The 14,075-nt window shown below is 44.8% G+C and overlaps 2 protein-coding genes across 5 annotated transcripts in view; both read right to left on the bottom strand.

The window, feature by feature from the left end:
- The window catches only part of fgd4a (FYVE, RhoGEF and PH domain containing 4a), a 45,310-nt gene extending 44,154 nt beyond the window's left edge, over positions 1-1,156 (bottom strand). For both annotated transcript variants that reach the window (XM_013272512.3, XM_005471106.4), the window contains exon 1: positions 731-1,156. Coding sequence is in view for 1 of the 2 variants with exons in the window: in XM_005471106.4 (XP_005471163.1) it covers positions 731-833 (103 nt within the window). In the remaining variant the exon portion in view is untranslated. The remainder of the gene's footprint in view (positions 1-730) is intronic.
- A 596-nt stretch (positions 1,157-1,752) lies between these two features.
- Positions 1,753-14,075, bottom strand: part of bicd1a (bicaudal D homolog 1a) — a 37,027-nt gene continuing 24,704 nt past the window's right edge. The window contains exons 3-10 of one of the 3 annotated variants that reach the window (XM_005471104.4): positions 10,109-10,261; positions 9,207-9,695; positions 7,619-8,011; positions 6,742-7,497; positions 6,481-6,632; positions 6,128-6,338; positions 4,581-4,666; positions 1,753-3,884 (exon numbers count right to left, since the gene is read on the bottom strand). In XM_005471104.4, coding sequence (XP_005471161.1) covers positions 3,764-3,884; positions 4,581-4,666; positions 6,128-6,338; positions 6,481-6,632; positions 6,742-7,497; positions 7,619-8,011; positions 9,207-9,695; positions 10,109-10,261 — 2,361 coding nt within the window. In that variant the 3' untranslated portion in view covers positions 1,753-3,763. The remainder of the gene's footprint in view (positions 3,885-4,580; positions 4,667-6,127; positions 6,339-6,480; positions 6,633-6,741; positions 7,498-7,618; positions 8,012-9,206; positions 9,696-10,108; positions 10,262-14,075) is intronic. The other 2 variants (XM_003447118.5, XM_005471105.4) reach the window with 2 other exon arrangements.

Genomic DNA, 14,075 nt, shown 5'->3' with positions numbered 1-14,075 from the left:
GTCATAATTGTAATAATCATTTGGATCCTTTTTCAGAGTAATTTCAAATGTAAAACTGGATTAGCGAGCCCGGGCAAACTTTCAGTCACGAGTGCCAGGTTGGGGTTCTGCAAAGAGTCATCTGGAAGTTTGTTTGGTCACAAGTTTTTTTTTTTTTAATGCATTTGAAATGTTAAGCTGAGATACAAAGTGCACAGAAACCTTTTGAGGAACACCTGAGAGGTGTGTGTACAGGCAATGTCACATGACTGCCTACTAATTTTTGTTCAGTCTGGTTATTTGGAAGAAAAAAAAAACATGCCCTCCAGTCTGCAGATGGTTACACAACAGGTTGGGTCTTGCCTTTTAAACCCTTCATACCTGCTGATCAGCCAGCACTTCAGCAGTGGTGTGTAAACACGGGGCTGTAATGGAGGTGTGCCGAGTGTCTCACGGCCTGGCCATTCCACGCTTACCCAACAGGACTAAGGAAAACACATCACGGCTATGTGACAACTAAAAAAGTCACAACACTGAGTCACTACGTAACTGCACATGAGAGAGTATTTAATGCTTCTAGTGGTTTCTATGATGAAATATTGAATATTCAAGAAGTTGGATAAAAATGATCCAGATAAGTCGCACAATATAAATAACAGTTGAGAAATGAATCTCTCAGAGTAGCTTTGGGATTGTATCCTACATCTAATCATCAAACTGTTCCCTACAATTAAAATAAACGAACCCTCACCTGCTTCTCGTCGCTGCGTGGCGTCCAGACTTCGCTGTTTCCTGCGAAAAGCCACTCTGTTAAAGCTCTCCATTTTCCCCCGAGACTCTGACCGCTCAAGCATTCGGATACTTAAGTGACAGGAATTTCAATCTTCAAGAATAACCACGAAAATGTTGAGCAACGCGATCCCCTCCTCGCTGCAAGTTCACAACCACGTCCAGCTTCGCAGCGCCACTTACAGCAGACTGTTTGCCCGGGTCAGTCAGCAGCACTGAAGACGCGATGGATTTCGGTAAACAGACGTAAAATAATAATAATAATATTCATAAATATGGAAAACTTATGTGAAAGACTTTCGGTTTGATTCAGTGAGTTCCCTCCGATGGCACCTTGATTGGGTGCTTCCCGAGCCGCACCCGCGTCTCCAGTCAGCGGGGCAGAAGTTTTTTTCCCTTTTTTTTTTTTTTTTTTTTTACAACCTCACAGCGACTTGTGCGGTTTTTATTCCCTCACACACACAAAACAAACGTTAATTTTAGATCCTTTAAATAGCAACGCAGTGTAAAACCGGGTACTCATACAAAACTAAAATATATTTAAAATAAAAAAGGGGAAAGTGCCCATTACGCAGAATAGGCCATTTATTTTCGTAATTATAGATTCGTGATTGCATATCACTTTAATGTCAAGCTAAAGCTAATTTTATTGGTAGTTACAATAATAATAATAATAATAATAATAATGCCTTTTTTAGCTGTTACCTTTTATATATTATTTTTTTATAATAATATGCAATATTACCAGTGGCACTTACTAAATGGCAGACCACATACTGCATGGGAAATAGTTGTCACCCTTTTAGGCATGACACTGGCTCATACTGATTTTTTCCTGTAGTATAATTTAGCATTTTAACCTATTCTGTGTTGTCTGTAGGAGCACAGGAATACAGGCACCACCATTACAGGAAGTCTAGTCGAGTCTAGTTTTGTGTAGCTCATTAAAAATGGCAAGGCAGAGAAACAGACGCAGAAGCAAAGTCATACAAATCCAAGGGCATTTTTTTATTTAGTTGTGAAACCAATTGAACACTGTTTTAAGTGGTGGAGAAACTTTAAAAGCCACCGCAGTACAGCATACTGCTAGCATTCCTTTTTAACCATGTTATATTTTTCCATTTTTAGATTAGTCTCTCTCCATCCATAGCTATGTTGTGCAAACAAACCAAGAGAGTTAGGTCACCGATGAGCCTGCATGGGTGCAGAAGCTACTTTTGGACCACGAATGTTTTCAACGCTCTGTAGTTGCGAAAGTAACAATCTGACAATGATAACTCAAACAAATGTACACACACACACACACACACACACACACACACACACACACACACACACACACACACAGCATCCACTCAGTTGTTACTGTTGTAACAGAAGTTCTGTCATTACAAGATTAATACTGACTATGTAGTTTTAAGTTATCCCTTCCATATCCATGTGACAAACAACTGTATCTAACATCAGAGACATTATGAGTGTACCAGACAAGTAGGGTACAGAAATATGGGACTTCAATTATGCAACAAATTCCACAAACTGCATATCTCAGTGTTTCAAAAGCAACAATGTCTCAATTTTTACACAGGAAATTGACAATAGTGCTCCTTCATCAAAATCGGCAACACTCCTGCTGTTTTATCATTCTTATCAGCCTGCTGGTTAGTTCATGATGACGGAAATGGTTAAAAGATTTGTTAAATCTTACCCAGATCAGTCTGAAACAGGGGCTACTGTATTGGTCTAATGCATAGTGCAGAATTGTGCTTGTACAGTACTCCACACTGTATGGAGTAAGCATGTAGAGAAAGCTGAGCAAGGTGATGTTTTGAGAACAGCGTAAGCTCGGATATGGAAAATGTCCGTATGATTAGCATTTTTCTTAATGTCATAATTGGGGGTATTAATGTGAATAGAAAAGTTTTCTGAAGAAAATGGTGAGATTACAATGATGACGTCAAGGTGACAGTTACTTAAGAGGAGGCACGCCTTTGGGGAATCTGCTGTCCTTAGCTAATGTTAAAAAAGGAGGTCAGTTCACTCCACGGTCACTTAAACCTGTGCAATTCAAAGAGCAAAATAAAAACCTCAGCCCAACAGCCCTAGTCTTGATCTCAAATACCCAACCACTCACCTACCCCAGTCTCTGAGAGACCTGAGCTATGCAACAGACAAACAACACATCACCAGAGTCTGCTGTAAATCATTAATAAAATCAAAGCAAAAGGAGGTATAAAATAGGCCACAAGCATCCAGACTACTGATGTTTCAAAACACAATTAAAATCACCATCATAAAAACAACAACAAAATAAAAAACATCCTTATTCTTTGAAATAGACCTTCATTAGCCTGTTTACAAAAACCATATTTGCTAACACCCCTTTGTAAAAATGATATATGTGAGTTTTTGGGGATTATTATGCTGACAAAATCTAATATTTCAATTTCCTTAAGTTTTTCAAAAGAAGACCGTCACTAAAGACGTTCTGCTTTTGTTCGTTTTCGTTTTTGGGGAAAAAAGGCCATATACAGTAGTGAATGTGCTAAACTGTTTAAGTCTTCATCACAGCAGGAAAACTGTCTTTGAGCTCCATCTCGCAGAATGACAAAAAAGGAAAACACACAAAAATATACAAGTAATAAATATATCAGAAATAAATAATTGTCAGAGTGAATAAATTATAAATAAATACTAGGAGAAACAGGGCGGCAGATTTCAGTGTGTTGTCACTGGCATTTCTGCCTCAGGTCAGGTCTCTGTTTTGTGTTTCCAGGACAGTAGGTCACTTCCAGAGATGAAGGAAGCGTCCTGCTCCTCTTCTACGACCCAGGTAACAGCTGGGCCGTGTAGTGCTCAGTGAGATCACAGAGCCCAGTAAGCACCAGGTTGGACTGCTTGGTGGAGGGGGGCTAAACTGAGGGAACCCCCGTCCAGTGTGTCTGTGTCTCTGCAGGACTGCTTCCAGACTGAGGTCTGAGCAGGACCAGCGTGGCTAGGTGCCGGGAGGATGGGGCTGCTGGGCCAGACAGTTACGAGGGTCGCAAGGGGAGAGAAGGCTTCTGCTGCTGGACAGGACTGCTCGGTGTTCCTGGTGGTCTGCCAGAAATTTAGGACTGAAAGGAAGCAAAGACACATGAGAAGAGAATAGTGTGAAAAAGGTTATCCCAAATATAAAATGCAAAAATGGAGCATGAGACGGTTTTCTTCCACATCTAAGCATGGAAATATGTGCACTTTTTAGAAAGTCATCTCTTTAAACCGGGCCAGAAACAAAGGAAATGCTTCTCGTACATCGTGCATGGTGACATTGAGAAATCAAAACAGGTTTATAACGTAAGGTAATAACAACATTGGCAGTAGAGCCTAACTGAAAAAAAGAAGACCCCCATATTCATCACTGGATCACCTCCTCATTGGCCTGCTAGCAACATGTCATTTTGCAGAGCATACGTTAACAGACCCTCCTTCCAGTGAAAACCTCACCTTGTCAGAAAAGCATGTATAGATATAAAATGGTCATGCAAAACTGCTCATGCAGAGTGAAAAATAATTCATAGGGTGAACTATTATTTCCAGAATACAAGGGTTTGCATAATACTTAATGTAAAGGTTAATACTGTGAACATGCAGGCTCAGTTATCTTGACGCAGGTGTTGCTGCTACTACAACAAATCCAACTAAAAATGTGAAAAAGTCACTTTATATGACAAAGATGTGACATGTTACTGATAGAATCGTAGATGATAGATAGACAGAAAGACAGATAGATATTAGTAAGCCTACTGCTAGCAGGTTCTACAGCTTGTTACCTGCGTACTAGGGAGGCTCTCCCTCGCCTTAGTTGTGGGGAGAGTGGCGGTACTGAGGCAGCAGGCTGCTGACAATCTACAAGAAACTGATAAATTAGACAGATATACAAAGTGGTGACACTCGGGGTTAGACAGCAGGACAGAGATAACAGGGTGGACAAGACAAGGGAAGACCTCGTCAGAGACAAAGAGACTGAATTCTACTGTTACCGTGACTTTTAGGGTGAAGCACCAGGCTGATCCCGGTCAGTTTTTCTCAGTACATTACTACAGATCAATAGCACACTGGAAACCAAACTGAGTATAGCTCAAGTGACTGCCCAGTCTCATCAGGACCGGTCACTGCACAGCTAGACAATCTGTGCTGGAAGCAGAAAATACAAAACCCCCAAAGAGACAGAGACATGGACACTTTTACACACACACACACACACACACACACACACACACACACACACACACACTTGCCAATACAATATTATATTGATTTGCAAGGGCAAAAAAAGACAAGGACGTGCACAGTGAAACAAAAGCTAAAAATATAATCCTACTCAACCTCAACGCTGAATATAGGCATTTTATTTTTGGACTACACCAGTTCTGCTGAGGTCTTGTCTACTCGCTCATTTAACACTTTAGAAGATTACACATTACTTTTTAAAGACATTTAGTTTAAATTGGCTTATTTATAATATATGTAACTGTAGTTGAGAGCCAAAGGGAAGGAGAAAAGGTCCAACAGCATTAGACCAGAAAGGCTCAAAAGGGAAACACATTTGATCAAACACCGCCATCTAGTGTTGAGAAATGGTTACACTGCAAAGAGGATTGTGCAACAAAGAATTCTTTTGTTTACTTTCCTTTTTCCAAAGAGTTAGGAATACACAGAGAAAATACTTGACTGGTTTTCCTGCTCGTCTGAACCTGTCAAAAGCCTGGGACAAATTAAGTCATGGTGTAAATAAATTGTAAGGAAAAATCTCAGCTGTAATTCATTTAATCTGCCACAGTGAGGGGCTGTGAGTCACTAAAAATGAAGCCATTTTTGCTTTGTTGTCATTTTGAAGCACTTCCTTGTATGGGGGAATTATGTCATATTTTATGGTAGCAGGATTTTAGATGGAAGAAAAGATATTTAATATCAGATTTGTTATCTGGTATTTCATAAAAAATCTTCCCTGTGATGTGTCATGGGCCCAGATGTTGTATGATAGTGCACCGGGGTGCCTTATGCATTTCTAAACCAAAGACACATGATACCACCTCTCCTATGCCACCTAATCTAGAAGCTTCTGGGAAGAAAATTGGTGTTGGGTGTGGAAATGATGATAAAAAAAGAGCGTAGGGCTAGGCACTTAGGATCTACCAACGGCTTGGAACTCCAGAGAGAAACTGGAGTAACTGTAGTGACGCAGAGGTGAAGGTAAGGCTGATATCCACAAAGACAAAAACAAACATGAGGTTAGCTCTACACAGGGAAGATTGCGAAGGGTCACGGTGGTGTTCGAGGTGTTGGAAGAAATGGTGGGGGCATCTCTGCGACTTACTTTGGGTGGGCTGCTTTTTATCTTGGGCACTTTAGCACCACGGGTACGGTGAGTCTGCTCGTGGTCAAACTCCAGATCCTCCAAGCGTTGGGTCAAGGCCAGTTTCTGCTGGATGGCCATTCGGAGGAGGGAGTTCAGCGTCTTCTTTTCATCCTCTGCTGCCGCCAGCTGCCTCTGCATCTCATCCAGCTGCGTAACATATTCATCACACCTACAGGGAGATAAACAGACACACGGCAGGATTATGTGTAGCCACAAGTCGATATTTATACGACTACAAGCCAATTCTATGTTTTAACCAAACACTTTGCTTTCTCATCTTAGCTGTGCCACATTTCCTGAGCCCTTCTCACCTCGTTGCAAACATGGCCCTGAGAGAAGAGAAGGTGGCTGCATCTTCTTTCAGAGCCTTCAGCTCATTCCTTAGCTTCGTCATGGTCTCTGTCACCATCGCCTTTTCATTTTCATACTTGCTCTTCAGATTAGCCAGCGCAACTTCTGCTGTCTGCAAAGATGGGTGATTTGAATTGAATCATTTAATGTTAATAGAAAATGCATTTTAGGGTTTTTTTTAATGCTATAAGTGCCAGAATCCAACAAACAAAAGATTTTACCTGCTTATTGGCCTTGAGCACCAGCCTGAGTGTAGCTATTTGCTCTCTCTTAGTACTAAGCAGGGACTTCAGCTTTAGTATTTCTTCCATGCAGGACTCTTTGTCCTTGTCAAGCATGGGCGCCAACTCCCTAGCTGCAGCCCTTTGCCTGGACAGCTGCAGCGAGCGGTCAACAGCCCTCTGCAGGTGTTTGATCTGGTCTCTGATGATGGCGTTTAAGTTATAGATATTCATCGGCTCCTTCCGCAGGTCCCCACCTGAGTCTGAAGGTACCGGAGATGGGCAAGGAGAGATGCCGATGACCGGGGAGCCGGTGTAGTTGCGGGTAGGGCTGCTGTGGCAGGAGTCTATAGGGTTGTGAGTTGTTGTCTCGTTATGTTGAGCATCTTTGGATGGGGAGTCCATGGAACTGCGCGGAGACTCCGAGGAGCAGGCTGATGATGCTGCCGCAAGACGTCGCGCCAGGCGAGGCGAGAGCAAAGCTCGAGGATCCTCCGAGCCTTTGAGGCTGCCATTGCGTGTGATTCGGCTCTGGCGGTAGTAATCCAGCATGACACGGTTTGGTGTCTCGTTGTTGCACAGACAGACGTGGTGGTAGAGTTGTGCCAACTCCTCACTGAAGGTTACCAGCTCATCCTGGGCAGCGTTCAGCATGCCCTGGCTCTCTGAGGCAGTACTCGCGGTTGCTCGGAGCTCCGCCTCCAGGCTTACAACCCTTTCCCGGCTTTCACGATAACTTCGCTCCAACTGTGTTACCTGCTCAGAAAACAAACAAACAAACAAACAAACAAACAAACAAGCAAACAAACCAACGGTGAGTACGTTAGCAGTTTTAAATACAGCTAAACTGGATTAACAATGTTAATATTGCACAAACCTGTTCAGTCAGTGCCTGGACCCGGTCATCATCATGGCTGTCTCCCTGTCCCTCCACCGCCTGATTGTACTTCTCTTTCAGGGCCTTGAGCTCTGCTTTTAGGTCGATAACCTCAGTCACCGCCACCTTGTACCGACACTCAAGAATCTTAAAGCCGTGGATATCGAGATCATGGTGGCTATTGGCCGTTGGGGATAAGGATCCCCCATTAGGTTTCTCACTCTCTTCTGGGTCATCAAGCTCCTTGTCTCCATTGAGATGTTTCATGGCGTTGACGCGCTCTGTGAGACGATGGACGCGCTCATTCTGTTCAGTCAGGGCACCTTGTGTGTGCTGCAACTGAGTCTGGGACTCCTGCAGGTTCTTGAGCAGTGCTGCCTTCTCACGCTCCACCTGCACGACAGAAATGCAAAATTAAATGTGTTTCTTTTTTCCAGTGCAATGTCATTTTTGTGTACGTCTTCCAGAACGACACGCTAAACCATATTAAAGCAAGAAATCAGATTTTCAAGTTCTGAGATTGAACTATAAGAAACTCTGGACAACCCCAGAAGAAATACAACGAAAACTGGAATGATCATTTCTTTGTCAACAACACTTAGAAATTGAATACTGATTTTCTAAAATTCAGCTGGACGTTATAAGGCTGATGATCTTTCCCAGACAGGTCAACTCAAAAGAGAAAAATTGACTAGTGAGCAATTGTGTTTACAGCGAGAGGCAAACTGTGAATATAGCAACCACTAATCTAGTTTTCTCCTCCCCGCTGGTGCCCAGCTAGATAAAAGATGTACGGTAATGACTTTATGTGCTTTTAGCACGAATTTGATCTCTCTGTGATTTCACTGTCACTTAACATTCTGTATACCATCCTCCACGATGAGTGTGTTTTGTACTCAAGTGGGTTTAAGTGAAAGCTAGTTCAGCTTTATATTTTATATATATTTTGTATTTTTACATTCTTTGTATACAGTAGCAGCTTTTCACAGCGTTAAGCAGGAACTAATTGCGGTGTAAATAAAAGTGTACAAAGCAGTTTCCTTCACTTTTGGCATAAATCTGCTGCCTCTTAAAGAAAAGCAGAGCCGGCCTTTGTCTTGCAGCTGCATTCTCGCTTACTGAAAGCTACTCCCTCCATAACATGTGTGAGAGCATACATAATATATAATGCATGATAGAGACACTGAATGTGCATTAGCATGCTTCTTAAAAAGCACTTACCAGATGGGTGCCCTGAGTGCTAGGGCCTCGATTTGAGTCTGAACATTTGTGATGTCATTCCTCTAGTCTTTCTCCACTTCTCATATATCTCTAATGTCAGTAGAGGGTTCAAAAGAAAATGCCTTCAGACTCCATCAGTCTTCACACTAAAAACTAAAATATACTGTGGGAAGGGAGATCAATGTGGTAATCTGCTCTTTGAAGCTAATTTCAACCCCCTTCAACGCTGTTATTTAAACCCTCGGTGACGTTCAAGTGACGTCAGTGTCCTTGAAAATAAAGATTCAGTGACCCAACGATTTTCTGATTTCAAACTGGGCTCTGGGTTTTCAGTGAAATTTCCAAGGCGTTCTCTCTTATGACCCACCTGCAGTAGCTGCTGTTTAAGCTTCTGCATCTCTGACAAGTTGAGCTCGCTGAACAGATCTGGCACGGGGTGAAGGCCATCTCCTTTTCGGCCGGGCCTGTAGTCCCCGTTCATCTTAGCCATCCCAGAGCCTGCGTGAAAGTGACCGTTGCAACGGTTGTTGTCCTCATTGTTGCCATTAGCAGCAGGGATGGCGCTGCCGTTAGTGCCGTTGCTGTCCTCGGGGAACTTAAGGCCTTCAACTCCGGTGACGGTTAGCGCCAGATGGGCCCCTGCGCCGTAGACACTGTCACCCAGGCTGATGTGATGGGCTAGTTCTTTCCTCAGATTATTCTTCTGCTCGCGCTCAGTCTTGAGGGCATCCAGGGCTTCTTCTAACTGACCCTCAGAGATTTCCTTTAAGCGCAAAGCGTCTTCCAGCTGGCTGTTCAGAAGGACAGTCTCCTCCTCCAGCACCTTAATTTCATGTTTCAGTCCCTCGTACTCCACCTGAGGGACACAGAAAGGCCGCGTGGTAACAGGAAAAGAATTCTTTTAACACATTTGTAAACAGCTGGTAAAAAACAACTCTTTTTAAAATTTATATTACCTTTAAGTTCACTATTCGACTTCATCTAACCACGTGTCTAGAGCTAGTATAAACTAATACGACTTTGTGTTACTGTGCAGGAAACACTGTGAGATCACTGGGAGCACTGGTAAATTTTGGTGACACGAGTGTGAGTCATTAAAATCAACTGAGCCACCGATTGCTGATGCATCATTTAAAGTGATGACAGATCTTTAATAGGTAATTTCGCTGACACGTTTAAATCTGAGAAATACATTTAGTGAAACTCGACACAACAATGACACGTAAATAAGAAGCTATTAGTGTGCAAACTGTTGATCTTTGTACCAACCTGGCTCTGCTTGAGTGTGGACACCAGTTTCTGAAGTGTGATGTTCTCCTCCTCCAGCTCTGTGTAGTCCTGAAGCAGCCGGGTCTCTCTGAACTTGTACTCTTTGATCTCCTCCCTCATTCTGCTCCGCTGTAGCTCGAGCATCTCGTTACTCTGGAAGAGGAAAAACAGCGGTGACAGTGACAGAGTAAGCAGAGGACATTACTCTTTCCACTCATTGAGTTCTCATTGGTTGGGATGAATCTGCAACACGTCTTGAGCCCGCTACAAGCCGACTTGGCCAAATTTATAATAGCTACATCAAATTAATTTAAGATGATATTTACTGGAATTAAGAATAGACTTCTCATAACCATCACAGATGCTTACCCAAACAGCATGCAGTGATCAGTAACCAGAATAGCTAGCATGTAAATGCAATATGCTGAATATGATTAAACCCTAACAGGCAAAGTGGTGTCCATGTAAACAAGGTCAATATCAAATACAGTCCCATCAGTTTAAGATTGCATGACATGCACAGACTCATAATGCCGATGCATGTAGACATGATGTGACTTTGCACACTGAGGTAGGACTTTCTCAAAAGCTAATATATATATATATATATAAACACCCAGCACGCCCCTACGGGCGGTTTATCCTTCAAGCTCGGGTCCTCTACCAGAGGCCTGGGAGCTTGAGGGTCCTGCGCAGTATCTTAGCTGTTCCCAGGACTGCGCTCTTCTGGACAGAGATCTCCGATGTTGTTCCCGGGATCTGCTGGAGCCACTCGCCTAGCTTGGGAGTCACCGCACCTAGTGCTCCGATTACCACGGGGACCACCGTTACCTTCACTCTCCACATCCTCTCGAGCTCTTCTCTGAGCCCTTGGTATTTCTCCAGCTTCTCGTGTTCCTTCTTCCTGATATTGCTGTCATTCGGAACCGCTACATCGATCACTACGGCCGTCTTCTCCTGTTTGTCTACCACCACTATGTCCGGTTGGTTAGCCACCACCATTTTGTCCGTCTGTATCTGGAAGTCCCACAGGATCTTAGCTCGGTCATTCTCCACCACCCTTGGGGGCATCTCCCATTTTGACCTCGGGACTTCCAGGTTATACTCAGCACAGATGTTCCTGTACACTATGCCGGCCACTTGGTTATGGCGTTCCATGTATGCCTTGCCTGCTAGCATCTTGCACCCTGCTGTTATGTGCTGGATTGTCTCAGGGGCATCTTTACACAGCCTGCACCTGGGGTCTTGCCTGGTGTGATAGACCCCAGCCTCTATGGATCTTGTGCTCAGAGCTTGTTCTTGTGCTGCCATGATTAGTGCCTCTGTGCTGTCTTTCAGTCCAGCTTTGTCCAGCCACTGGTAGGATTTCTGGATATCAGCCACCTCCTCTATCTGCCGGTGGTACATACCGTGCAGGGGCCTGTCCTTCCATGATGGTTCCTCGTCTCCCTCCTCTTTCTTGGGTTTCTGCTGCCTGAGGTATTCACTGAGCACTCGGTCAGTTGGGGCCATCTTCCCAATGTATTCTTGGATGTTCGTTGTCTCATCCTGGACTGTGGTGCTGACACTCACCAGTCCTCGGCCCCCTTCCTTCCGCTTAGTGTACAGCCTCAGGGTGCTGGACTTGGGGTGAAACCCTCCATGCATGGTAAGGAGCTTTCTTGTCTTTATGTCAGTGGCTTCTATCTCCTCCTTTGGCCAGCCTATTACCCCAGCAGGGTACCTGATCACGGGCAGGGCGTAGGTGTTGATGGCCCGGATCTTGTTCTTACCATTCAGCTGACTCCTCAGGACTTGCCTGACCCGCTGCAGGTACTTGGTGGTTGCAGCTTTCCTAGCGGCCTCTTCATGGTTCCCATTCGCTTGCGGATATATATATATATATATATATATATATATATATATATGACACCTTTTTGTTTGTCACAGTAACCTCGTGATCTTTGATAAACACATAGATAAACACACACACAGCAATGCCTCCAAGCAGCTGGATAGCGTAGTGGTTAAACTACACGCCTTTGGAGCAGAAGATCGCAAATTCGATTCCTGCCTGGGGCGTCTGTATCCAGTAAGGGTCCTAAGGCTAGACCCCCTATGCTAAAGTGAGCCTACCGCAGACATGAGCGATTCAGATAAATATGAAGGCATGCCGGCTCGGACGTCGCCCGGATCAACAAGGTCCGCGTCAGGTGTTGAGGAACCAGGGCACCCTGACGACAAGTGGGCTACTGGAACAAGAAGGCATCGGTGGGCAAGAGACGAAAACAGGGCGTTGTTGGAATGCTACTACGCAAGTAACCCTGGCGGAAGGGGTTACATGAATAGGATGAGGGACCTATGGATTCTTCGATACCCAACATCCACAACGACGGCGAAACAACTAGTAGCTCAGTGTTCCAACATTCGAAAGAATGCTCTCACAGCTAGAGATTGACGAGTGATCAGTGAGATGCTTGGCTACAAGTTGAACAGCCACAAGGGGCAGTACCCTCCATGGAGAAGGAGGCTAGCTGGCAAGATCAAAATAGCACAAAGGGAGGTTAGCCAACTAACGGAGTTGCAGAAAGGCGCAACAAAGAAGGTGCATAAGAAATACAGCCTTGGCCAGTATAAGAAATACAGCCTTGGCCAGCCGCTTGAGGAGGTACACCAGAGAGATAGAAGGCAGGAGAATAAACCAGCTGTTCTCCACAGAACCAGCAAAGGTGTACTCTCAGTGGCAAGGGAACAATAATAACAGAACAGCACCACCAAGGCTGGAGACGGAGCAATACTGGAAGAGCATATGGGAGAAAGACACAACCCATAACGGCAATGCTCAGTGGCTAGTGGATCTGAGGGCAGACCATAGCGACCTCCCTACCATCACAGTGGCAGACAGTATGAAGAATTGGACAGCACCAGGCCCCGACATGGTTCACGCCTACTGGCTGAAGAAGCTGACTGCACTCCACGAGCGTCTGGCAGCACAAATGAACCAGCTGCTAGTTAACGAGAGACACCCGGGTGTCTCTCGTTGAAGCTGAAGATCTCTCGTCGGATGGTCCTGATCCCCAAGGACCCCAAGAAGGGACCGGTCCCATCCAACTACCGACCAATAACCTGCCTCAGTACTACATGGAAGCTCCTGTCAGGCATCATATCGGCTAAGATGAACAGGCACATGGGTCAATACATGAGCGGGGGCACAGAAAGGGATTGGCAAGAATACCAGAGGCGCAAAACACCAGCTACTGGTAGACAGAACAGTCAGCCGAGACTGCAAGACCAGACTGACCAACCTGTGCACAGCCTGGATTGATTACAAGAAGGCCTATGACTCAATGCCCCACAGCTGGATACTGGAATGCCTAGAATTGTATAAGATCAACAGGACCCTAAGAGCCTTCATCAGGAACTCAATGGGGATGTGGCGTACAACACTAGAGGCCAAGTCACCATCAAGTGCGGGATCTACCAAGGAGATGCTCTGTCCCCACTGCTGTTCTGCATAGGCCTGAACCCCCCTCAGTGAGATCATTAACAAGACTGGCTACGGATACCGACTACGGAACGGAGCGGTTGTCAGCCACCTCCTGTACATGGATGACATCAAGCTGTATGCCGAGTGAACGAGACATCGATTCACTGATACACACTACCAGACATTCCAATGTCATTGGAATGTCTCCCATCATTCGGACTGGAGAAGTGTAGTCGGATGGTAACAAAGAGAGGGAAGGTAGTCAGAACTGAGGGGATTGAACTACCAGAAGGCAACATTGCAGACATAGAGGACAGTTACAAGTACCTGGGGATCCCACAAGCGAATGGGAACCATTCGCTAGCTTTCCCAGCTTTCCGCTAGGAAAGCTGCAACCACCAAGTACCTGCAGAGGGTCAGGCAAGTCCTGAGGAGTCAGCTGAACGGTAAGAACAAGATCCGGGCCATCAACACCTACGCCCTGCCCGTGATCAGGTACCC

This window comes from Oreochromis niloticus, linkage group LG7 (assembly GCF_001858045.2).
Source record: "Oreochromis niloticus isolate F11D_XX linkage group LG7, O_niloticus_UMD_NMBU, whole genome shotgun sequence".
In the NCBI taxonomy this organism is placed as follows: Eukaryota; Metazoa; Chordata; class Actinopteri; order Cichliformes; family Cichlidae; genus Oreochromis; species Oreochromis niloticus.
Note: the sequence above shows the minus strand (reverse complement) of the source record. Positions and strands in the feature narration are given on the sequence as shown.